General features: G+C 34.5%; 1 protein-coding gene across 1 annotated transcript in view; it reads right to left on the minus strand.

The window, feature by feature from the left end:
- LOC123664428 (zwei Ig domain protein zig-8-like) overlaps window positions 1-24,659 on the minus strand; it is an 82,219-nt gene that overhangs the window by 13,319 nt on the left and 44,241 nt on the right. The window contains exons 2-4 of the mRNA XM_045598970.1: window positions 18,111-18,244; window positions 13,822-13,899; window positions 12,538-12,670 (exon numbers count right to left, since the gene is read on the minus strand). Of these exons, the coding sequence (XP_045454926.1) occupies window positions 12,538-12,670; window positions 13,822-13,899; window positions 18,111-18,244 (345 nt within the window). The remainder of the gene's footprint in view (window positions 1-12,537; window positions 12,671-13,821; window positions 13,900-18,110; window positions 18,245-24,659) is intronic.

Here is a 24,659-nt window from a genome sequence, read left to right on the forward strand (position 1 = left end):
TCTAGGACCCGTCTACTCCAACGGCCATCGGTCCTGCGACACAGATGACCAGCCCACTGCCACTTCAACTTGCTAATTCTGTGGGCTATGTCGGTTACCTTCGTTCTCTCGCGGATAGTCTCATTTCTAATCCTGTCTTTGAGAGAGACCCCAAGCATAGCCCGTTCCATTGCACTTTGAGCGACTTTAAACTTGTGGACCAGTCCCTTGGTCAGTGTCTACGTCTCGGCTCCGTATGTTAACACAGGCAGGACGCATTGCTCGAAAACTTTTGTCTTCAAGCATTGCGGAATCTTCGAAGTGAAGACTCGACGGAGTCTGCCAAACGCCGCCCAGCCCAACCGAATCCTCCTATCGGCCTCCTTCTCGAAGTTGTTGCGGCCTAGTTGGATAGTATGGCCTAGGTAAATATAATCCTGAACAACTTCGAGAAGGGTACCATCGACCGATACCGGTATCGGTATGACTTGGTTGTTAAACATAACTTTCGTCTTATCCAAGTTAATACAGAGACCGACACGTCGGGAGGACTCGTTTAGACCGGCCAGCATTTGGCCTAACTCATCCAGCGTCTCCGCAAAGATGACAATATCGTCGGCAAAACGAAGGTGAGAGATGAATTCACCGTTGACGTTGATGCCCCGTTCCCCCCAATCCAAGGTCTTAAAAACATCCTCTAGCGCAGTGGTAAACAGTTTCGGTGATATTACATCCCCCTGTCTTACCCCGCGCCGGAGGGAAATAGGTCTTGTTCTTTGGTCATTGACATGAACGGTCATCGTCGCCGCGTCGTACATAGATTTTAGTACCTCGATATATCGCCAGTCGATATGACATCTCTGCAGAGAGTCCAGGACAGCCCAGGTCTCGACGGAGTCGAAGGCTTTCTCGTAGTCCACAAATGCCATACACAGCGGTTGATTATATTCTTCCGTCTTTTGGATAATCTGCCGAACAGTATGGATGTGGTCCACGGTGCTGTAGTCATTTCGAAACCCAGCCTGCTCTGGTGGTTGGAATTCGTCTAAAATCGGTATACCCAGTGAAAAGTTAATGCGGATTTTCGAGAGTTTCCCCCGATTTCTCTGGGATCCCATCATCAGATCCTGGTTTCCTTATCATGCTACTAAACTAGGGATATCTTCTTTCCAACAAAAAAAGAATTATCAAAATCGGTACACCCAGTAAAAAGTTATTGCGGATTTTCAAAAGTTTCCCTCGATTTCTCTGGGATTCCATCATCAGATCCTGATTTCCTTGTCATGGTACTAAACTAGGAATATCTTCTTTCCAACAAAAAAATAATTATCAAAATCGGTACATCTAGTAGAAAGTTATGCGGTATAATACAACGTAGGTCGACGAAAAAAGCGTCAAGTAAAAACGCATTATTAGATATAACTCGAAAAGTAGTTGTTAGATCTCAAATAAATTTAAATGGGACCAATTGACATATACCACCTTTTGATTTAAAAAATTTTTGTCGAAATCGGCCCACACGGTCAAAAGTTCTGATGTAACATACATAAAAAAAAAATACAGTCGAATTAAGAACCTCCTCCTTTTTTGGAAGTCGGTTAAAAATATATACAAAAATTGCTCGTTTAACGGTATTATATATATATATATAGAGATATATATAGATCATTTTAATATGACTTAACTTCTGTAGTGAAAACTTTATCATAGATGAAACCAAGAAACCTTCTAGTTAGAGCTAATTTAGGTTAAGTAGTTATCTGTATGTATATGAATTTATCGAGTAAAATAAAGTTAGAAGATAGACAGGCCTTACTAAATATTATTACTCTGAAAAACGACCTTTGTGAGATCTTTTGACCTCTGCAGAACTATTAAAAATAATCTGTCGATCTTTAAGATATATTTTGTGAGAAAAATAATAGCTCGGTATTTTTATACCTAAATATTTTCTCGTTATTAAATGAACGGCAAGTCTTTATTCATCTAAATATAAAAAAGAATCGCTAAATATGTTGCTGAGCGCTAAACCTGAGAACGATCAGACCAAATCTACCCGAGTTTTTTTAAGTTATCTACTTTGTAAAAGGTTCTTTTGGTATGAAAAATTAAGAAAATAGTATTAACAAAATAAATAATAAAATAATAAAATAATAAATAATAATAAATAAAAAGAAACTTTAGAAAAAAAGTTGGGACTGTTTAACATGTTTGAAAGTTCGCAGGACAGGACATGTGTGTCTCTGTTATGTCAGTTTGTATATAATATTTGATACATAAATTGGCATGCTTATTATTGACACTTTATGTCCTCATAATGCTTAGGTATCTCGAAGGCTGTCAAAGTATTTCAAGGTTGAGCAAGGTTGCTTCCTAGCTCCTAAGTATTATAATATAAGTACACAGTGTCTGTTCTTTCACTGCGTTATAAATTATGTATTGATATATCGCATAACAATGACTATAAGTACTAAGTTCCGATTTAAATAAATGTAATGATTTAAGTGAAACGTAATATAATTGGTTGGCCTTTAAATATTCAATGAACCTTTGCCTAAGAATGCCACGCAGCAGTAAAAATTAAAAATAAAATCATACATAGTTGTCATCAGTCTGTCCTTAGCGCAAACAACTAAAACAACATTTTTTTTTTTCATTTTTAATCGGGACGTATTATGCAATAAGCAGTATAAAAAACCATTTAGACAATAATAATTATAGTTAAACCGACATAATTGGCCCATTGTGATATTATTCACATATTTATTATCGTAAGAGAATATTAAAATAGAATATTCGAATATAACATCATGTCTGATTTTATTATCGGCGAGGAGGAAAAACAAATTCTGGGAACATTAAAAGATCCTCAGACTGCCACAAAAGAGAAGGTTGGAATAGTGATCAGCTGTTAGAAACAGTGATATACAACTATAACTAATAGTGTACTATTTTATAGCCTATGTATGACATGATACAAAAAATGAAACCCTTTAGCGATAGTATAAATAATAAATGTCGCTAGTTCTAGAGTATATCAATTGCTAGCAAAGTAATCTTTCCTGTTATACAACTTACGAAAGAACGTAGTAACTAACGACGAATAACGTTTTCTTTATGGTAAAACTTTAAGCGAAGTTTTAAGAACTATAAAATTTTCCATATCATTAAAAAGGCAAGAGCCCGGACAAGGAGTAGTAAGAAAACGGGCAAATTGCAAGTAATGTCAGTGAGTAGACTGCAATTGTCGAGTTTGCAACAACTTGCCGAACACAATGAGGCTTAAGATTTAGAATGGAAGTTTTAATGGTTAGAAAATTCGTTGTAATTTATGCTTGGAACCTTGTTAAGTTTCCGGATCATGAAAATTAAATAGGGAGCAGGAAGTGAAAGTAAGGAATATATGGTCGTTTAATAAGTTACTTTTTTTTATGTCACTAGGCCGGCCAACAAGCGTACGGTTCACCTGACGGTAAGCGATTACCGTAGCTTATAGACACCTGCAACACCAGAAGCATCGCAAGCGCGTTGCCGACTAAATCCCCAATCCCCCCAGGAGCTCTGTTCACCATACTCACCAATAGGAACACAATACTGCTAGAAAACAGTATTATTTTGCTGTGATCTTCTGTAAGGTCGAGGTACTACCCCAGTCGGGCTGCTCCATATTTCGAGCAGGAAATTCCTGCTGTACCCTACCTCAGTTGCTGTGCTCTACCTCAGTTAAAACTTACTTTCAAGTTTTAAACTGTCCGAGTAGTTTCTAGCTTTAAAAGTACATGTTCCGACTTTCTGTTGTATACCATTAGGTTGACAGACAAGCATACGATTCGCCTGCTAAGCTGTTACAGCCTATGGGCGATTGCAATGGTATAAACATCGCAAGTGCGCTGCTGACCCTATTCCCAACCCTCCCTAGGAACTCTGGATACTTTACTCATCACAGGGAAAGAACACTTTTCTAAAGCATTATTTGTATAGTATTTTGCTGTGATCATCTGCAAGATTGAGGTAACTCCTTAGACAAGCTGCTCCAGATTTTGAGCAAAAGATTTGAGGCTATGCCCTTCCTCAAAAAGTACTTTACAAATCGCATTGTATTTTCAAATATTACATACGTTGTACTTTTCACATGACAGCTTCTCATGTATAGAATAATGTATTTTGGAAAGATTTTAAGTTCAGTTCTTTCGTTTCTTGAATCTGCATTCTTATTCAGTTGGAGTTTCACGTAGAACTGACACGACTGATTTGTTAGGTAAGCATATAGTGCTTCTAAAATCTTATTTAAGTGAAGTATATTTTGAGATTTTTATTTGAATACTATTTTAGAATTTATTGGCTTTTTTACGTACAAAATGGTTTTATAATTCGAATCACATATATTCCTATATCATATAAATAAAAATGAAAACAAAAACTTGTAGCCAAGCGCAAAACTCAAGGATAGCTGGACATTTTCAAGCAAAATTATTATTTTTTATTTTTTTTACTATTCTGTAAAACGTATTGTAATCATTTATGGAATGAAAAATCAATATCATTGTTAAGAAAATTGAGAAATTTGAGTAAACTTATATATTATTTGAATTCCCGTCTGTATGGTCAACTAGTATTATATCTATTTTTAAATTAATCAAAATCCAATCTAAATCTAAAACAACTTTATTAAAATAGGCCCCAAGAGCACTTTCGAATCGTCATTTGAGAAATTAAAATTTTAAAGTGATTATTATTTTTGTAAAAGTAAAGCTACCACAGATTCGGAATGTATACTCTGCAGATAGAATTGGCAAGAAACTCCACAGTTAATCTTTAGAAAATTATATATAAACTGTGTTTTAGTACAAAATTAGTAATATCTTGCATGAAATACAGCGTCACTAAGTCCACACATCTTTATCAACTATGTAATCCTGCACCGAATAATACCCTTTATCTATTATTATTTTTTAAATAAAAACTTTAAATGTATGCTGAGACAATCTCTAAATTGTTTGTGGAGTTTTATTATTCATATGCATACCATAATCCAGAAAGGAGAAGTTTATTTTACGCAGTCGGAAACTTGTTATTAACAAAAATGGCCAAATAGAAGTAGTAGCTTAAATATAGTAGTAAACCTATTATAAACATATAAACCTATACCTATGCCTAAACACTAGCTTAAAAATGCCTTACATATATGTAGGTTAACTTAATAGTTCCTGCACTTATGCGTTGTATTAATTTTGTTGATATTTTAGAGTTAAAGAATATCTACTTTTAGTCCAGAAAAATACGTTCCACAATATCTGGTGACGAAAAGAATTAAGATCGAATATCATTAAATGAAATTATGAGAAATTTATATTGGTATGAAATACGATATTACAATTTTCGAGGGCTTTCAGTATTTTGTAGAGGAAGTAGCGTCGTCCCGAGGTCAGTCGCTCAAGTAATTACTGGCTGATGTAAGATATCTTGCTCTTGCCAGTCAGTAGATTTGATTAACTAACAATTTTTATATATAGCTATAAAACTATTGTAATATGACTAGATGATTCTCTTTTCTCGTACTAATAATATATTTGTATTTATCCTCTTAAACTCATTCGATTATTTGAAACTTTATTTATTGATTTATTTATACGAATTTTTTTTTCAAATATTTAAGTTTATAATCTTTGCTCTGATTACATAATTCAACAATAATAATAATAATAATAATAATGCTACCCTAAAACCGAGTACGGTTGACCTCGTCGCCTTCTGGCGCAACATATGGTCAGGGGAGGTGGAGCACGAGGAGGGCCCTTGGATTGCGGCGGTTCAGGACGCATGTGCTAAAATCGAACCGATGAACCCAATCGCCATCTCTACGGAGGACGTCAGTGGTGCGGTCCGGCGGGCTCCGAACTGGAAAAGTCCGGGGGCCGACGGTCTGCATCACTACTGGCTGAAAGGGCTCTCGGTCTGCCATGCGACCTTGGCTCGACAATACCAAGAGGCAATAGATCGGAAGACACTCCCGAACCTTTTCACTACCGGGATCACTCACTTAGCTCCTAAGTCCACCAACACCGCAGATCCCACCAACTACCGCCCCATAACGTGTCTGACCTCCATCTACAAGACACTGACGTCCGTTCTGAGCTGTAAGATCTCACGACATATTGGTGAGTTTAATATCCTGTCTGCAGCTCAGAACGGATGTCGTGGAGGCGGTCGCGGTACAAAGGAGCTCCTTCTCATCGACTCTGTGGCGGGCCAGCTTGTCAGACGCAACCGTCGGAACTTTTCGGCCGCCTGGATCGACTACAAAAAGGCTTTCGACTCGGTGCCTCATTCATGGCTCCTGAGGGTCCTCGAGCTGTACAAGATTGACCAGGCAGTTCGAGACTTCCTCGGAGTATGTATGGGGCAATGGAGCACGATACTATGTCTCCAGGGCGAGCGACTGACGGGTGCGGATGACCCAATCAGGATACGGAGGGGTATTTTCCAGGGTGATTGCCTGAGCCCACTATGGTTCTGCTTGTCCTTGAACCCTCTAAGCACCCTGCTGGAGCGTTCGGGGACAGGCTTTCAGTTTCGGAGAGGAGGTACTAAAGTCTCCCACCTTCTCTACATGGACGACCTCAAATTGCTGGCACCTAACGCTGCACGCCTGCAGGAACTGCTGAAAATCACTACGGAGTTCAGCAGTTCCATCAGGATGCAGCTTGGAGTGGATAAGTGTGCGGTCGTGCATGTGGACAGGGGTCGGGTGACTCAATCGTCGCAGCTTAGTCTCGAATTAACATCATTCAAGACCCTTTCCGAAGCTGAATCTTACCGGTATCTGGGTATGTCACAATGCATAGGGGTGAAGGAAGTGGACATGAAACAGGCAGTTTGCGAAATCTTTTTTGGACGGCTAACAAAAGTTCTTCGGAGCTATTTGTCAGGAGCCAACAAGGTCCGAGCCTATAACGCCTGGGTCATGCCCACTCTCTTGTACACCTTTGGCATACTCAGATGGACTCAGACCGAACTTGACGCCCTGGACAGAAGAGTCCGCACAACTATGACGCACCATCGCATGCATCACCCTAAGTCGTCGGTCATGAGACTGTACATCCCGCGGAAGTGTGGTGGTCGAGGCATGTTAAGCGCTAAGACCATGCATAACCGCGAGGTGTGCAGCCTCAGGGCCTACTTTGAAACGAGACGGGACAGCCCTTTGCATGGTGACGTTTCAATGTGTGACAAAGGACTAACCCCCCTAGCCTTGGCCAAAGAGAACTGGCAGAAACCGGTCGTACTGAGCACCTCTGACCGGGAGACCGTATGGATGGAGAAGGAACTGCATGGACGGTTCTACAAAGCGCTTCACGCGCCTCACGTGGACAGTAAGGCCTCCGTGCAGTGGCTGCGATTCGGCGACCTCTTTGGGGAAACCGAAGGTTTTGTCTGTGCAATACAAGATCAGGTGGTCAAGACGAACAACTACCGAAAGCACGTCCTGAAGGATGGCACTCCCGACTTCTGTCGAGCCTGTCGTCATCCCGGTGAGTCACTCAGGCATGTGCTTTCGGGTTGTTCCGCGCTTGCTAATACTGAGTACTTGCACAGACCAAGTGGCCAAGATTCTCCACCAAGAGCTTGCTCTTATGTACGGTCTCCTGGAACAGAGGATGCCGTATTACCAATACTCACCGGTGCCAGTACTCGAACGCGACGGAGTCCGGCTCTACTGGGACCTGCCTATCGCCACAGACAGGACGATACTGGCGAACAAGCCTGATATCGTGGTGATGGACAGGGCACGGTCGAGGGTATTTTTAGTGGACATCACCGTCCCGCATGACGAGAACCTCGTGAAAGCCGAGACTGAGAAAAAACGTAAATATCTGGATCTGGCGCACGAGATTGTCGACATGTGGGGTGTGGGGTCCGCTGAAATAATCCCTATCGTAATATCTGCCAGCGGTTTGATCCCGGTTAGCCTCGCTCACCATCTGAGGCAACTGGGGATCCGGGACGGTTCGCTCGCAGCCAGGATGCAGAAGGCGGTGTTACTTGACTCGGCTAGGATTGTCCGCCGGTTTCTCAGCCTACAGCCCTAACCCCCGGCCGTTTGATCTCCCTGCCGGGGCGTATTCCTCCACCCGCTTATATTTATATATGTAAGTATAAGTAAATTTACTATATTATCTATATAAGTAGTTATTGTAATATATGTATCTATTATGTATTGGGCGGGCGGAGTGACATTCAGTATAATAATAATAATACACTTTATTGTACACCAAAAACAGAAATAATACATATCAAAGAAAGAAAGAAAATATTGACAATATATTCATTAGGTACAAAGGGCGGCCTTATCGCTAAAAAGCGATCTCTTCCAGGCAACCTTAGGGCAAAGGAAATGGTCTAGCGTCAGCATAGGTGTACAAGTTACAGCAAATTTATTATAAATATTCAAATAATTAAACATATACATACATACATACATACATGTTACACATTATCATGGGTTTTTTTGCCCGTAGTCATTATCAAGCTTATATATTATTGTAGTAGGCAAAATAGTCTGTTCTTGTTATCTCAACTCAGTTAATCTAAGACTTAAGTATAGCCAAGACGCAAGCAGGAATTCATTAATAAGCTACAAAATTGCATGTCAAGTATTAGCGGTTTTGCTTCGTTACGGTTTTTAAGCTATTTCAACAATGGTAAATGTGCTTTAAGATATTTTACTTGATGATTTTACAGGTTAAATATAATTCTGATATGAGCTGGTAGCAAAATTTTACTGTAGCGGCTTGAAATTATATAAAATAAAAAAAAAACCTGCATTATGATTTGTAGATATGAATAGAATTCATCTTCATCATATTCAATGGAATAATATTTATCTTATATGACACTGGTGCTTCACCGTTATTAGCTGGATAGCTGTTCTAAGAACTAGAAAGTTATCTCTCGGTAAAATATTTTAACATAAAATTCTAATTTTATTTTTAACTGAAGCAGTTCAAAAGGACACATTTTTAACTTCGAACTCACAGAACTTTTCAATTACGATCCACGTGCTCATTGCCTCATTTCCGTTCGATTGAAACGATCGAAAAACAAAAATAGAATTAAGCCTTATCTAATATATAAAATTCTCGTGTCGCGGTATTTGTAGTTAAACTCCCCCGAAACGGCTTGACCGATTCTCGTGAAATTTTGTGTGCATATTGGGTAGGTCTGAAAATCGAACAACATCTATTTTTTATCTCCCTAAGTTATAAAGGGGGGGAGGGACTGAGGAAGTTAATAACATATATGGCAAAACAACGTTTGCGGGGTCAGCTAGTATCAGTATATAATGTATTATTGAGTAAAAAGGCAAGAGTAGCAAAACCTTTGAAAGATGTCACCTGTGTAGTTTAAATGTCTATTGAAGATTGGAAATTTAATCTACAGCTGCTCCCAAGCCAACAAAATTTTCACAGACCTTCCCTACTTTAAAAACGTGAGTAAATTGATATTTAGAAGTTTATTTGTAATAAAAAGCATAAATCGTTATTAAGTTACTGGCAATCTTAAAATGTGTTCATAGTTTATTAAAATGTTTTGATAATATACCGACGTAATTTAATAAGATCTGACAAGTAAACGCGGTGAAATAATATATCAAAGTTGGGAAATAGGTGAAATTATCTATTACTTGATATTAACATATTGGAACAAACCGAGTTCTAGTATTTGTCGCTCTTTTTAAACAACAAGCAACTTGTTTAGACATTTATGACGCATCCGAGTATTATTAGGAAAAAAAGTAAATTGACATTTCAAAGAAGTACATTTATGTAAGTCTAAATATGTGAAAAAGGAGTACTAAATATTAGACATAACATTATTACTTTTATGATGGCTCATAAGTGACATGACTCGCGTTTTAGAACATTACTTACCTAGTACGAAATTTAAGTTATTTTACTTAAAATGTGATGTACAAATCTCTTCAAATTACTGAAGTAAGAAACACAGTTGTTAAATATATATCTATGAACTTTATACTGTCTATATAAAACCTCATTTGTATTTTTTTAAATATATATTTTTAATATGATAATAACAATTTATATATTTCCATAACGCAATATATTTCTATTCATATTTTAGAAATTTAATTCTATAAATAAAAAGTTGACGCCGCGTTGGCGCAACGGCCTTGGATTGTACCTGTTGCGCTGGCGGTTGCGGGTTCTATCCCCGCACGTGACAAACATTTGTATTGGCCATACAGGTGTTTGCCGTGGTCTGGGTGTTTGTGCAGTCCTTGTGGGTCTCCCCACCGTGCCTCGGAGAGCACGTTAAGCCGTCGGTCCCGGTTGTTATCATGTACACCTGATAGCGATCGTAACTCATAGTAGGGAATACACCCGCCAACCCGCATTGGAGCAGCGTGGTGGATTAAGCTCTGATCCATCTCCTACATGGAGAAAGAGGCCTATGCCCAGTAGTGGGATATTACAGGCTGAAGCGAATAAAAAGTTATTGGAAAACGTTCATGGGCTTCTATTATGCCAAATAAACACCAGAATTGATTATATTCATTAGACAGTGAATAAATTGCAAGTATTTCGTGTTAAATTTCCAAATAATCCACTTATTATCTTCCTTTTAATACAGTATTTATAAATTAATAAAACGTAACCAAGTCCATAGTCCCTAGTTAAAGATAAAATCTCAACTTCCGCAATAAGGAAAATATTATCTTCTGAAAGTAATTACATTGGACGCGGGAGAGTCGTGAAGAGATTTGACTTCAATATTTTATGTAAAACTTTATTTTTTTTGATAGATATTTGTATACTAGCTGACCCAAGAAACATCGTACTAGTATATTTTTGAAGTCAAATTTTTTGTTCGATTTTTTTCATTTTTTTTTTTTACTAACATTTTACTGATAATATATTTATAATAATATTATATAATAAAGAACAGAACAAAAAATAATTATCAGATACGATGAAGCCGTTTAAAAGTTATATGGTGCATTCATTTTGACGAACAGTTTTTATTGATATGAAATTCATAATTATAACACAATATTACATATTTCAATATATATATATTCATTGTTATAATTCTGATATTAAACGTAACTTCTTTACATATTATCGTCTAAGGTCGTGTAGAAGAAATCATTATATTAACGCTAATAACGCTTTTGTACCTTTATGTTAATTTTTATACCAATTCTAATTTCTAATTATTATATAATTCAATATTTCAATATTATATGACTGTATAATCTAAAGTGAATGGAATATAGTAAAGTTTTGTGCCTTAAAGAATCACTGTTGATCTAGGCGAGATCTTCATTCACTTGTTTAATGCATAAACATTATTTTACATTCAATATATTACATGAATTAATTAAAGCCTAGTCAGGAATTTTTCAGCCTAATTCGCGGCTTATTTTTTAATATACTAAAGTAAAATTTATATATATACCTATATGTAAAATAATTTTCATTCATTAAATACCTGGATATAACAGTTATATTGTATAGCTATGGCATGATATATGTATTTATATTACTGTAACGGAATTTGTGTGTGGTTAATGGACTCCCTTAATATATGGAGAAGGATTTTTATGTAATCCACTCTGCTACACCAACCGTTCTCGGCTTAACCATAATATTATGAATAACTTTCATGAACTTTTTCGTTGCAGTCCATATACCATCTATGTTCCATTACAAAATTACATATACAATTTTAATATTGAATTTTACTAGGATTTTTCGTGAATTAATGAAGAAAACAAACCAAGGGTTCTTTATAAGGAAGAATGAAAAAATGAAAAATACACACTATGCAGTTATTTCAATAAAAGCGTAAAACTACTTAAGATATTTTGTGTTATAGCGCTTCAGTGTCTAGGCGTTACTTTAACTGATTTTGAGCTTATAAAAAAAAAATAAGAAGTGAAAACAACAAAATGTAAAAAATGTTTAAAAATAAGAACCATTTTATTTGAGAGATTTTAAAATTTTCAATTTATGCATAGCATTTGTGTTCTTGATCAAAAACTAAAAAAGCGTTAATTAAATTCAGAAAGATTACTTTAAAATGTTATAGAGATACTGCAAATAATATTTTAGTAAAATTAAAATATATATCTTTAAAAGACAACTGAAATCTTGATAAAATATTTTAACGAACTGTATAAAATTATTATAATGAAACAACTTTTTCGGATTTTATCGCGGTTTTATATGTTTTTTGGAGTCTTCCCGTGACCATGGTTGCTGTAAAGTATCCGAAATATCAGAAAAAATTAAAAAAAAAATATAATAAATTATTATAAAATCCGAAAAAGTTGTTCCATTATAGTGATTGAAATTCACGTAAACATTAGAAAACAATATATATAAAATTAAGTCAGATAATTAGAATAACAACCTCATAATATCTAATTCATCCACGCATTACTAAACTCTTGTTTTGATGTACAACAAAACACTTAAACTAAAAATAAATATCAAATATTTAAAGAACATATTAGTATAAGATAAAACTGACCAACAACATTGAGTTGGAACGCGAGGGACATCTTTGGCTCCGTATTTACTTGGCATTCGTAAATTCCAGCATCCCTCTCTTGTGGAAACTTGATCTGTAACGTCCAGTTCTCAGACTTATCTGGTCTGATGACCTAGAAAAAAAAAATTGGTTGAACTGTCAGTTTGATATGGTACATTGTAAATTTATTTACAGAATATAATTAAATATGAATAGAGTATGAAGCCGGATTGGATTATATGAATGTACCAGTAAAGCTAATAAGAGTCTTATGGATACGAGTTTATTACATTTATTTATCAAAATGTGTTATAACTATAAATATTTGTTTCAAATACATATAAATTCATATACATAGATCTATAAATAAGTCGTCTTGCCAATATTATATGTTTTTTATTGCGTTTTTATGTGACATATTTTTTCATATAAAAAATACTATTAAAATTATCATTATATAAAATATTATTTACATTAAATATTCATTTTTATATGTGTAACACAATGTTTCATGTATTGAAAATGCGAATATAGTGCCAAGATTCCCTCTACGTAGCACAAGGATAAGGCAAATTCAACAGCATTAAATTTCGCTATTAGTATAATACAATATTTGCCATGTTTCTATGACTATTATGCTTAAGCTTTATTCCTCGATAGGTAGATTTTTATTTGCTAGAGAAGTCCTTAACTTGAAACAAGAAACAAACAAACAGACATTCCATTCCAAGCTGTGTGATTACGGCAGTAAAGAATATAGCCACCCCCTCTTTTCCCGTGGCTGTCATAAGAGGCTACTAAGGGATAACACAGTTCCACTGCCACCTTGGAACTTAAAAAGCCGACCGATGGCTAGATAACCATCCAACTGCTTTCTTTCAAATACACAGGTCGAAGGCGGGCAGCAGCGTCTTCAGTGCGACAAAGCCAGCCCTGCGGTCATCAACCTGCCTGGCCAGTATAGTGACTATGTGCAACACACATGAGTTCATGTCGTTTTTGGCGTGAAATTGTGTAGGCCTATATCCAGCAGTGGACTGCGATAGGTTGAAGTGAAGATGAGGGACATTCCATTCATCTTTATGATTTTAGTTTTGGCACTATATCACACCCTTTAGCCCCCCCCCCCCCAATTAGTTCCAGTAATTTACCAACTACAAAGTACAAAAGTAATTTCTATTTACCTCCTTTTGTGTGTATTTTGTATCTTAGACTTATCTCATAATTTAGAGACAGAACATTTTCAAACGTATTTCATTATTACTACTTGATAAATCACCTCACCTGAAATCTCTGATCTGATGTATAAGTTAAGATTCCAGCTGTCAATATATGAAGGTCCCTTTTTCGTATCCATGATACCTAAAAAAGAAAGAAAATCACATTACTGGAAAGTTTTGGTAGACTTTTATTTAACTTTTTTGACTTTTTCTTAGCGTGATGTTTTCATAGTGTAGCTGGTCTAGCAGTTATTGACCTATCTTATGAACTGAAAAACGGGTAAAGTCTACATAGAAAATAAAAATCTGGATAGGGGCACCCTAATCACCTAACGGTTTAAATTATACTTTACGACCTATTCGCGTACATATTAAACTAACAAAAAAAAAAAAAAAAAACATAAAAATTGTTAGAGCAGTTTCGGTGGAGTTCGACCATAAACATAGTGGAACAAGATTTTATGTATTAGGTTTTACTTGTGGAAGACGATTTGGACTAATAGGGACCAAATTACTTATATAAGTTCTATAGTATCCACGTTTGACCCCTGGACAAACATATCAATTATCTTCATAAAGCCTTGTCAATATCGATAGCATTCGAGTTTTATTTTAGAAGTAGGCATTTTAATATCTCTTTTCCTATCTTAATGTTTTTCGATCATCCTTGACCATACCGCATCATACTTTTCTGTAATAGTCGTAAATTTTCTGTTCCACAGTATAATATTCCGGTCAGTGACCCTTCTATTAATAGTGGTAAGTGGAGCGTGAACTCCTACCTACTTACGTGCTGGGTTGCATGAATGGAAGCGTTTATAAGAGTTACATTAAGTATACTTCATTATCTTCTTCTGCCTAAATAAGGTTAATGTTTCATTATATGAATAATGTAATCTATGTATCAAATGTTATAACAATTAGTTTAGTACTGTTTGGGTCAGAGAATAAAAACATTACGTACACTAACATTGACATCACGATAAAATAACATATAGAATAAGGTATGTTAAAAATGTGCTCTTGTCTTAAAAAGACGATCACTTTCTAAAAACGCTAGATACAGGATAGAGATACAAAATTAAGAGTGCAAGCAGGATGTGTATATGTATATGTATATTGATACATAATATTACATATAAATGAGTATACACATATACACCCCTAATTTTACAGATATTCAAAGTAAATAAAACAAAAAATATTAAAAAAATAAGTACAGTATATATATATTAAATAAAGTAAATATAATTGTACTTAGTATAGATATCGTTAGTAGCGTAACAGTTACCGACGCTTCGTCAAATATTGGTCCGTTCAATAGAACAAACATCTTCGATTTGGCTAAACTAATTACTATCACCGGCCTAAAGTCAACAATCTCTGTCTCCCTCTAGAGATAAAAAACTGTGTGTGTCAACTCTGACACGCGACTGAAGTTTACCCCATAAGATATAAATTATATAAATAAGTCAAGTAATAATTAATTAAATTCTAACATAAAAACACAAATTGTTGCTCGTTATTCATATTGGTGTGATTATTTCTATCAATTTGTGGGTTTTATTCAAAGAAATGTTGAGAAAAGATGAAGAGTTGTGATGTGCGAGGATCGAACCCATTTGTATTGGCCATACAGGCATTTGCCGTGGTCTGGGTGTTTGTGCAGTCCTTGTGGGTCTCCCCACCGTGAGTCGGAGAGCACGTTAAGCCGTCGGTCCCGGTTGTTATCATGTACACCTGATAGCGATCGTTACTCATAGTAGGGAATATATCCGCCAAACCGAAATGCAGCAGTGTGGTGGATTAAGCTCTGATTCTCCACCTACCTGGGGAAAAGAGGCCTATGCTCAGTAGTGGGATATTACAGGCTGAAGCGATACATATCGGTACAGTAATTAGTCTGGTATATTAGTATATCTTTATATTAATTGTTTCACATGATTTTACTTCCCATATTATTTATTAAAACGGGTCTTATATCGTTTTTCAAGGTATAAACTGCAACAAACATCAAAAATGAATAAATCAAATAACTATTACCCTTTACTGAGCAATAAAACGACTTATTATGTAGACGTAGTTAAAGGAAATTTCTGAATATGTTATGTTCATAGGAAATGAATTTCGCTTTTAAACAATGTCAATACAAGCTCTTTGAGGAACAAAGGAGCGTATCTCGTATTCCTATACTGTATTTGGAAAAGGGCAAGTTAAAGCGTATTCATATTTTTATTATCAAAGACTAGTATGATATGATGTTTGTTTAGGATAAACTTTCCCTCGTCATTTTAGTTTCGGTACATTTTCAAAGTGCCTGTCATAGTTTAAGTGGATTTTATTATTATTTACTACTGAATTCTAATGTAACGTGTAATTCTAATGTAAAGAATTCTTAGAAAAAATAATAGGGATTTGAATACGAGACAGAGATTTTTCAAGAACTGAAAGAAAGTCACTGATTTTTGAATAACCTGTCTATGGTATGTAGATAAAAGATAGAGTATTAATAAAACCTTCACGTTCTGAGAAAATTTATTGAAAATGTATAATCACGTATAATGTATAATCACGTATGTCAAATTTACATATCTTCCATATGCATCCGTATTTTGAATTTTTATTCCATTTGTGTTTTGAATTTTTATATTATTTGAACTCGTTTTACGTTCCAAACACAATTTTTATTATTTTCGTACCTTTAACATTAACCTTAAAAATAAAAATTACATAAGTACGAAATTCTTACACACTCATAAATTAAACATAGGTAACTATTTTAGTTCACCGCCCGGTACTAAAATAGCTTGATCAATACTCGAGTATTCATAAAGAGACTTGTAGCGCACAAAGCAGGCATGTATAAGCTTTTAAATTAACCTAATATTATTACTGCCGTAATGAGGACTTTATAATAATTATGTGCTTGTGTGCGCTTGTTTATGACATGTTTTGTAGCTTAAGTGTTAGTTATAAGAACTCCAAAATGGCTAAAATTAAGGGATGAAAGCTGTCGTATGTTTTAACAATGAAGCTGAAATTTTATTTATTTTACTGGCTTTGATTTTTAATAATCGTTTAGTATAATATAGGTTGATTGACTTATTGATTCATACTGTAATATTCCACTAGTGACCATAGGCTTCTTTCTATATATATTCTCTAGAATAAGGAATATTTTCTAGAATAAGGCACGAAACATTCACCACGTCGCCCGACTGAAGGTTACTAAAGGCGGGTTATTGACTTCACAATATTTGTGTTTAATCGGTTTGGTACGTAAGTAATTAAATCGTTAATCACAGATTGGCATTCAAGACATTTTGTCAATACGTTTCTATGGCTACGAAGTCAATGAACTCGTGGTTTGACATAATTATATGTAATGCTAAAATCAACTCCTCAATTATTATACAGCTTAAAATATCATCAAACTGACCATATACTGACATATTTCTCTCGTAATTGTTGATTATCAGAGAACTATTTGAGCGCATGACGCCATACTATTCCATAACGGATTTGTATTTTAAAAATATCCCATGATAAGCAGATTATCTTAATTAGTTCTATATACTTGGTAATATATTAAGGCATTAAATACTAAGATTATTACAATAATACACAGGACAGATTCCCGTGTACTGCATTATCATAGTTTTTAGTAGTAAAATTAATCTATACAACTTAATTATTAAATATTATTTCAAGAATGTTTCACTTTGACAGAGAATGCAGGTTTATACATCCATACTCTTGAAATAGTAAGAGAAGAAATGAATACATGATTCAGAAAACATGGCGAATTCCATTTCGAGTAAAAAATGTTGAAATTTAAAGTAATAAATTTGTTTTCAAATTTAATTTCAGGCTAGTAGTGACGAATCATATTTTGGAAGAGGTTCTGTGCGAAACTCAAAAAAAAAAAAAAAATCTAGAAGATATATTTTTTTGATACTATTTAAATCCAGCGTTCTTTTTTAAAGAAAGAATCATTATTTCATATATATGACAGACTTGTAGATAATTTTGATGATTTGATGTACACTAGTGTGTTTTAATCGGGAATTTACCCGGGACTACTAGCGCAACAACTGACGTGCTTAAACGGCTAATAATATTTTATAATATTCATTATTAGTATTTTAATTAATTTACTAGAAAATCACAATTAATTGACAAATCACATTGATCGCATTGCTGAATACTATTTACTGTTTATTCGTACGATTTCAATACCGATTACTAAATGTAACCTAGTAAAGAACTATACCAAATATACCTATGTAGGACAGGCCCTTTGTAGGACATCATTCATTCATAATAAAATATAATGTGTAATAATATACTCACCGCCTTATCACCTAGCTGCTCAACCCTGCAATGAAGGAAGGCGGTCTGTCCGACCACGGTCGTCACATTCCGTGGGACGTTATACTCGAAATACGGGAAGGAACCCACGCTGTCTTCCCCGTAGTGTGCTGTACCTGTAACAAAATATATTTTTATGCATACACGTCAATTGTTATAAAAGAAAAAAAAAACTTAGTATCCGCCTGTATTTTTGTATAAAACCAAAAAAATCACTAAAGCAAGGCATCTGTTTTATCATACTTTAATGTACAGTCTTCATTCATCATTCAATTTTTGTTACGTATGATATACTATCCATCAAATTTATACAAATACAAACATAGACACCACATTGATAGATCAAGATTTATCGATGTGAAAGCTGATGAGACGTATAAATAATGTGTAAGGAGTGTATAGGTATAATATCCACCGAAATATATGACATTCTTTTTACTTAAATATATTCCGCTTCAATAAATTTTATACTCTTACAAATTCACAAAAGTTTTTATTAATTGCTATTCCTAGCTGTGACATTTTGTTGTATTAACAAGACAGTTAAACGACAAAGAAGTTTCTATATATTTCTTACTTTTAATTAATTTATTTTCGCAATATAAAAGTTTGAAATATGTTGATGGATACAAAAGTTACTGAAATGTTGATGTTTTGTACAAACAAAATAAATTATTAAATCACGTGCCGAGAAATATATACATGACGAAGCGTAACGTTAGCATTGAAAATAAAAGTAATTATAAATTCCGTACAGAAATAACCAATAACTCATACAGTGAACAACAATTAAGGCGACGTATTTCGACTGATACATAAATAATGCAACAAAGCTGCACGGGTAAATCTGAAAATAAATTTCAATACATGTTTACAAACAATTTACAAAGCGATGTTTTTCGGAATTCTTTTTGTAACTCGTCCCAAACAGAATGGCAAATGACACAATTAGCTTAAACAAAGGTGACTTGATTAAGAAATTATTCGGGACTACACAGCATCTAAGCTCTAATGTGGGTTCTGACGGAATTCCCTTAATTTTAAGGGTTACAAGACCCTTTTTTACGTGAAATTGATGGTAGAAAGTTTGGACGTGGCAAATTAGGGTTGACAGATGTATTTGTTTTCGAAACAGTTTTAGCGCCCCATTTAACATATTGATTTATATCATTGTATAACATTAAGTAATAAATAATGATAAAATATTTTTAAATTTTGAAACTCTTAAAACAAAAAAGTATAAATAACAACTCTAAAAACAAAATTTTATGAAAATAGTTCATATATGAAAACTCGGCTCGCATTTTGTACAAAATAGAAATGTAAATGTGGAAGGTACGTTCACTATGTGAGACGGGTATTTTGCTGAATGCGAAGTTTTTTCTTAATGGTTCACGCACAATAACGGTAATGATGACGCAACTAGGATACGCTGAGAGCCGCTTACATTAGCCTGGAATACATTAGTATTTCAAATACTAACGTTTTGATACAAACAAATTATCAAAAGTCGAATACTTGAAAAGTCGAAAATTTTCGACAGTCATTTTAATCCTTAGGCAATTACAAATCGTCAGCGCAATTAATGTATTTTACGTTTAACTTTTTTAAGTCACGTTTGAAGACTCGTAGTACTTATCCTTTGAATTTCTAGAATATGGCTCGTTACGTTATCCCTTCCTTGACACAATTTCGAAACGCTCGTTTATATCTTGGGACTAACTTTAGAGATGGATAACACGGGTTTATGTGACTGTAAACTTGGAGCATTATTGTGTCTTAAATACATTGTTTCACTTTGACCTTTATGTTCTAATAATATCTTTTTTGTACACAAGATATCAATTGGAAAATGAACACGCATTGATAAGAAACGTATTAAGTAGTAGAAACCTTATGTAAATAAAAAAAAAAATATTTGTTTGACCAATAATAATTCAGTTTTGTCTTGTAAAATCATATTCATATTCTAGACTTTGATAGTAATGTGAACATAAATATAAAAAAACGATCAACCGGTAATACAATAAAAAATAAAGTAATTATTGTAGTAATAATCTTTCCAGCAAATAAGTTACAAAATTAACCCTTATTATATTTAAGACATATCAACCCCAGTGAACAACGTCATTAAATAAATTTATAGTAACATGATTTCAAAATACAAGCAATAAAGTAAAAGTAATAAAAAAATTACAACAAAACAGAATTCGTAATACGCGTAAATAATTCAAACTTATCTGATGTAAAGTTCCTGCGTGTTTTGTGTATCACTCTCATTATTAAATGAACAAAACTAACTTTGTACTGTCTACCGCATCCAACTTTGTGACATCTGCCCTTTTAATGTATGTACCGTCATTTCACTAAATTGCTAGCTTTTAATCGCGCGGTTCACATCTCATTTTGCCACTTTTTACGATTACAAAGGTGTTTTTAAATGGCCAACTCAAATATAATGTTTATTGTCTCGTGAATTATACTACTTGGTTAATAATTTTTTGACGTTTTATGTAAACCTTAATGCAGATTTTTTTAGACTTTTGTTTACCCGTCTTCACAGGTAGGGATCGGAAAAGCTTGTTTTAAATTATTAATGATAATAATATTAAATCTAAACTAAAAATACATCTGTTTTTATGTAACGTAGGCTTAGGTACTATTTTAACAGTTTTTAACGAAAAACTTTGAATTAGTGAAAATGCCAAGAATTATTTTTAATTAGTTTTTTGAATTATACTCCTTAAGAATCGATTTTCGGTATGAAAAAATTAGAGGAGTAAAATCTAATGAACGAATGACCTCGTTACGTTTCTATTAACGCCATCTATCGGAAAGATCGGAGTACTAAGAAAAACCCAATAGGGTTCCGAGAGACGACGATGTTTTCTAATAACGCCATCGATCGGTCGTTAAATGGCATTATTTGGTTTGTTTATTTATCATTACCTCAGACTAGTAAGCCTTTTTTGTGCCCATTTAGACAGACGATCTGAATGAGTAGACTCCAGTCGTTCTTCGGAGCTGATACACACACTTTTTTTCTTCTTCTTTCTTATCTCGTTTTCGAAGCAGTATTACATTTTTATTTATATACATAGATTTGTATACTGGCGATTAAAAGTAAATCTATTTAGTTTTTGACATTTATTTTGTTGATTACCATAGAATTTGTCCATTACATAAATATCATTCTCTAAATGTAAAAGCAAAACACTAGATTACATTATATTCAATTCAAACCCATACATTTTTATCACCTTACTCTTCTTTCATAGATTAATATGCCTCAACTAACGCTTATGTTTATATTTATGCAACATAATATGAATATAAATGCCTAAACTCAAAAATAGGACGTTGATAGGACAAGCTAAGTGTTTTAAGTTTACTTTTTTCCTTGTATACAAATATGACAGTTGCAATTATTCTAAAAATATTAAGTGGGTCTATGTTATATAACGTTTACTTGTGTTGCGAAATATTTACTTAAATTCGCATGTTTGAATATAAAACCAACAATCGTTTCAATAATGAGGCGTTGGCGCAACGGTCAGCGCACGGTTTTGTGGCTGTTGCACTGGCGGTTGCGGGTTCGGATCGAGAAACATTTGTATTGACCATACAGATGTTTGCCGTGGTCTGGGTGTTGGTGTCTCCCCACCGTGAGTCGGAGAGTACGTTAAGCCGTCGGTCCTGGTTGTTATCATGTACACATGATAGCGATCGTTACTCATAGTAGGGAATATCCGCCAACCCGCATTGGAGCAGCGTGGTGGATTAAGCTCTGATCCTTCTCCTAGATGTGGAAAGAGGCCTATGCACAGTAGTGGAATATTACAGGCTGAAGCGTTAGCGTTTAGCGTTATTCAAAGGAACATTATTTGCCTTGTAAATAATAAAGACATAATCTAATTGCTTTATTAAAATTACGTAGAATCAGACATGACAACAAAGCAGCAGTAGTCATTAAAAGTAATGTAATATTGTGTACATCAAAGAGTTCTACAATTATCTCGTACCTTTCTTTGCCTTATTTTGTAAAATTACGAAGTCGTTTGAAAGAATTCTTTGTGACAAAAGACATTTCCAGAATTTTTCGTAAACGTATGTGATACACGTTTTCCTGTATTAAACGAATTTAGTATTCATAAATAAAGAAACGTAAAAAAATATACTCGAGCTTAGTAACGTAATTTTTTATCTTAGTCCAAATTTGATAACTGCTGCTGAAATACGTAAATATGAATGTGATTAAATTAACATTAAAAAAAAAAGGTTGATTGTGTCCATGGCTTCTAAACGTTCCCCATAACTTTCAAATTATTAAACATTATCTACACTAATAAAAGGTGAGCCGGTTTTTTTGTTTGCTTATACTACAAAAACTACTCCGATCGAAATACTTATACCATAAAATGCAGCGTTTTTTGGAAAAGATTTAATATTTGATATGTTGGTGATTACTTATCATGTAAAAATTGTGGACGGACAGAGGTCGTTAGTATATAATAATCAGATATATTTTCAAAATTGTTAATGTAAAATGCAAAAATGTATCAAATATTTTAAACGAAGATATGTTTTACATGGATTGTACCCATTGCGCTGGCGGTTGCGGGTTCGATCCCCGAACATGACAAACATTTGTATTGGCCATACAGGTGTTTGCCGTGGTCTGGGTGTTTCTGCAGTCCTTGTGGGTCTCCCCACCGTGCCTCGGAGAGCACGTTAAGCCGTCGGTCCCGGTTGTTATCTTGTACACCTGATAGCGATCGTTACTCATAGTAGGGAATATATCCGCCAACCCGCATAGGAATAGCGTGGTGGATTAAGCTCTGATCCTTCTCCTACATGGGGAAAGAGGCCTATGCCCAGTAGTGGGATATTACAGGCTGAAACGTATTACAATTTTATTAAAGTTACATTATTATTTTTAATCGAGGTTTTAATATAATCCTCAATTATAGCTTCTAGTAACTCGATTTCGTGTAACACAATCGCATTAGCTGAAACAGTATTGGTTAAATTTGTAACTACCGGTATTAAAGTTTCAACCTGCATTACGCGTCTAGCATTAATGATAATTGCTAATTTGCTGTTTTAGACTGATAAAACTTTTCAAACTTCAATGTAAAATCTGCACGATTAGACTATATTTTTCATTTATTATTTTTTTTTTATTGATTTAATAGTAAAAAATTAACTCTAGTGGTTTGTGTGAATGTCACCAAGACTGGAAAAGACACAAATATACATACATATTCAACAATATTCTACAATTTTGATGTAGAAGCTAAAAATTTAGGTCATATATTACATGAACTATATGCTTAACTTTTATTTAAGAAGCTTAAGCGCAAGCTTACATGAGTTTAAGACTGAAATAGTATCATATATTATATACATTAATTTGATTCGACAGTTCGCATATAATTTTGAATCAGTTGTAATAGGAAATTCAAAAAAGGAAATTGTAATAGGAAAATGAATATTATTTAAGTTCAACTACGTGAATAAGCTACGTTTTTTTTCTTTTGTTTAGGAAAGTAAGACTATTTTCCTGTATCCTTTAAATATAGATTATCTTTGTATGGACGTAATGAAAAAGAAAAACGTAATTCGACTAGAAACGAAATCAGAACAAAACCAGATATTAATGAAATCGGTCGTTCGGTAGTATTTTTATACAAAAGTATATAAATAACATTTTAATGTACGATTATGAGTTAAATTTCAATGAAAAATGCAGAAGGAATAATATACATCATCATAATTACAGTCTACATCAGAAGTTTGCGCCAAAAATGGCGTGAACTCATCTGTTTAAGGAAGGGATAACACAGTCCCTCTACCACCTTGGAACTTAAAAAGTCAACCGATGGCGAGATAACCATCCAACAGCTGGTTTTGAAATACACACAGGCCGAAGACGGGCCGCAGCGTCTTCGGTGCGACAAAGCCAGCCCTGCGGTCACCAACCCGCTTGCCCAGCGTGGTGATTATGGGCAAAACACTTGAGTATACATCATAGAATGTGTGATGAATATCAATTAGATTAGATTTAGATTAATTATTGTTCGCGACATCTCGCTCGCGGCTTGCTGCGTATACGGCTGGTCGTGCGTTCCCCCGCGCGCCCCTCCCCTACTAGCGCTCACTTCTACGCTTAGCCGCACCAGGCTCACATCAAATTTATCTAAGCTTTTATAAGCATTATATTTTCTACATTAAATACAGTCCTTTATTTACAATTATCCTACTTAAAAATTATGGTTAATACGTTTTTTCTACCACTATTTATTATTATTATTATTATAGGACACCTGATTGTAATCGGCAACCGTAGCCTGTGATATCATAAACGCGTTACTGATCCAACCTCGCAGAGCATCCTCAGAAGCTCTCGGTGTAGTTCTCACCACAAAAACACAACACTACTTTACTTGGCTATGATTTTATGTAAAGTTGAGGCAATTTCCCTGTCAGGCCGATAAAGATTTTAAATATTTCCTACTGTGCCCCACCTCA

This window comes from Melitaea cinxia, chromosome 22 (genome assembly GCF_905220565.1).
Source record: "Melitaea cinxia chromosome 22, ilMelCinx1.1, whole genome shotgun sequence".
Classification (NCBI taxonomy): Eukaryota; Metazoa; Arthropoda; class Insecta; order Lepidoptera; family Nymphalidae; genus Melitaea; species Melitaea cinxia.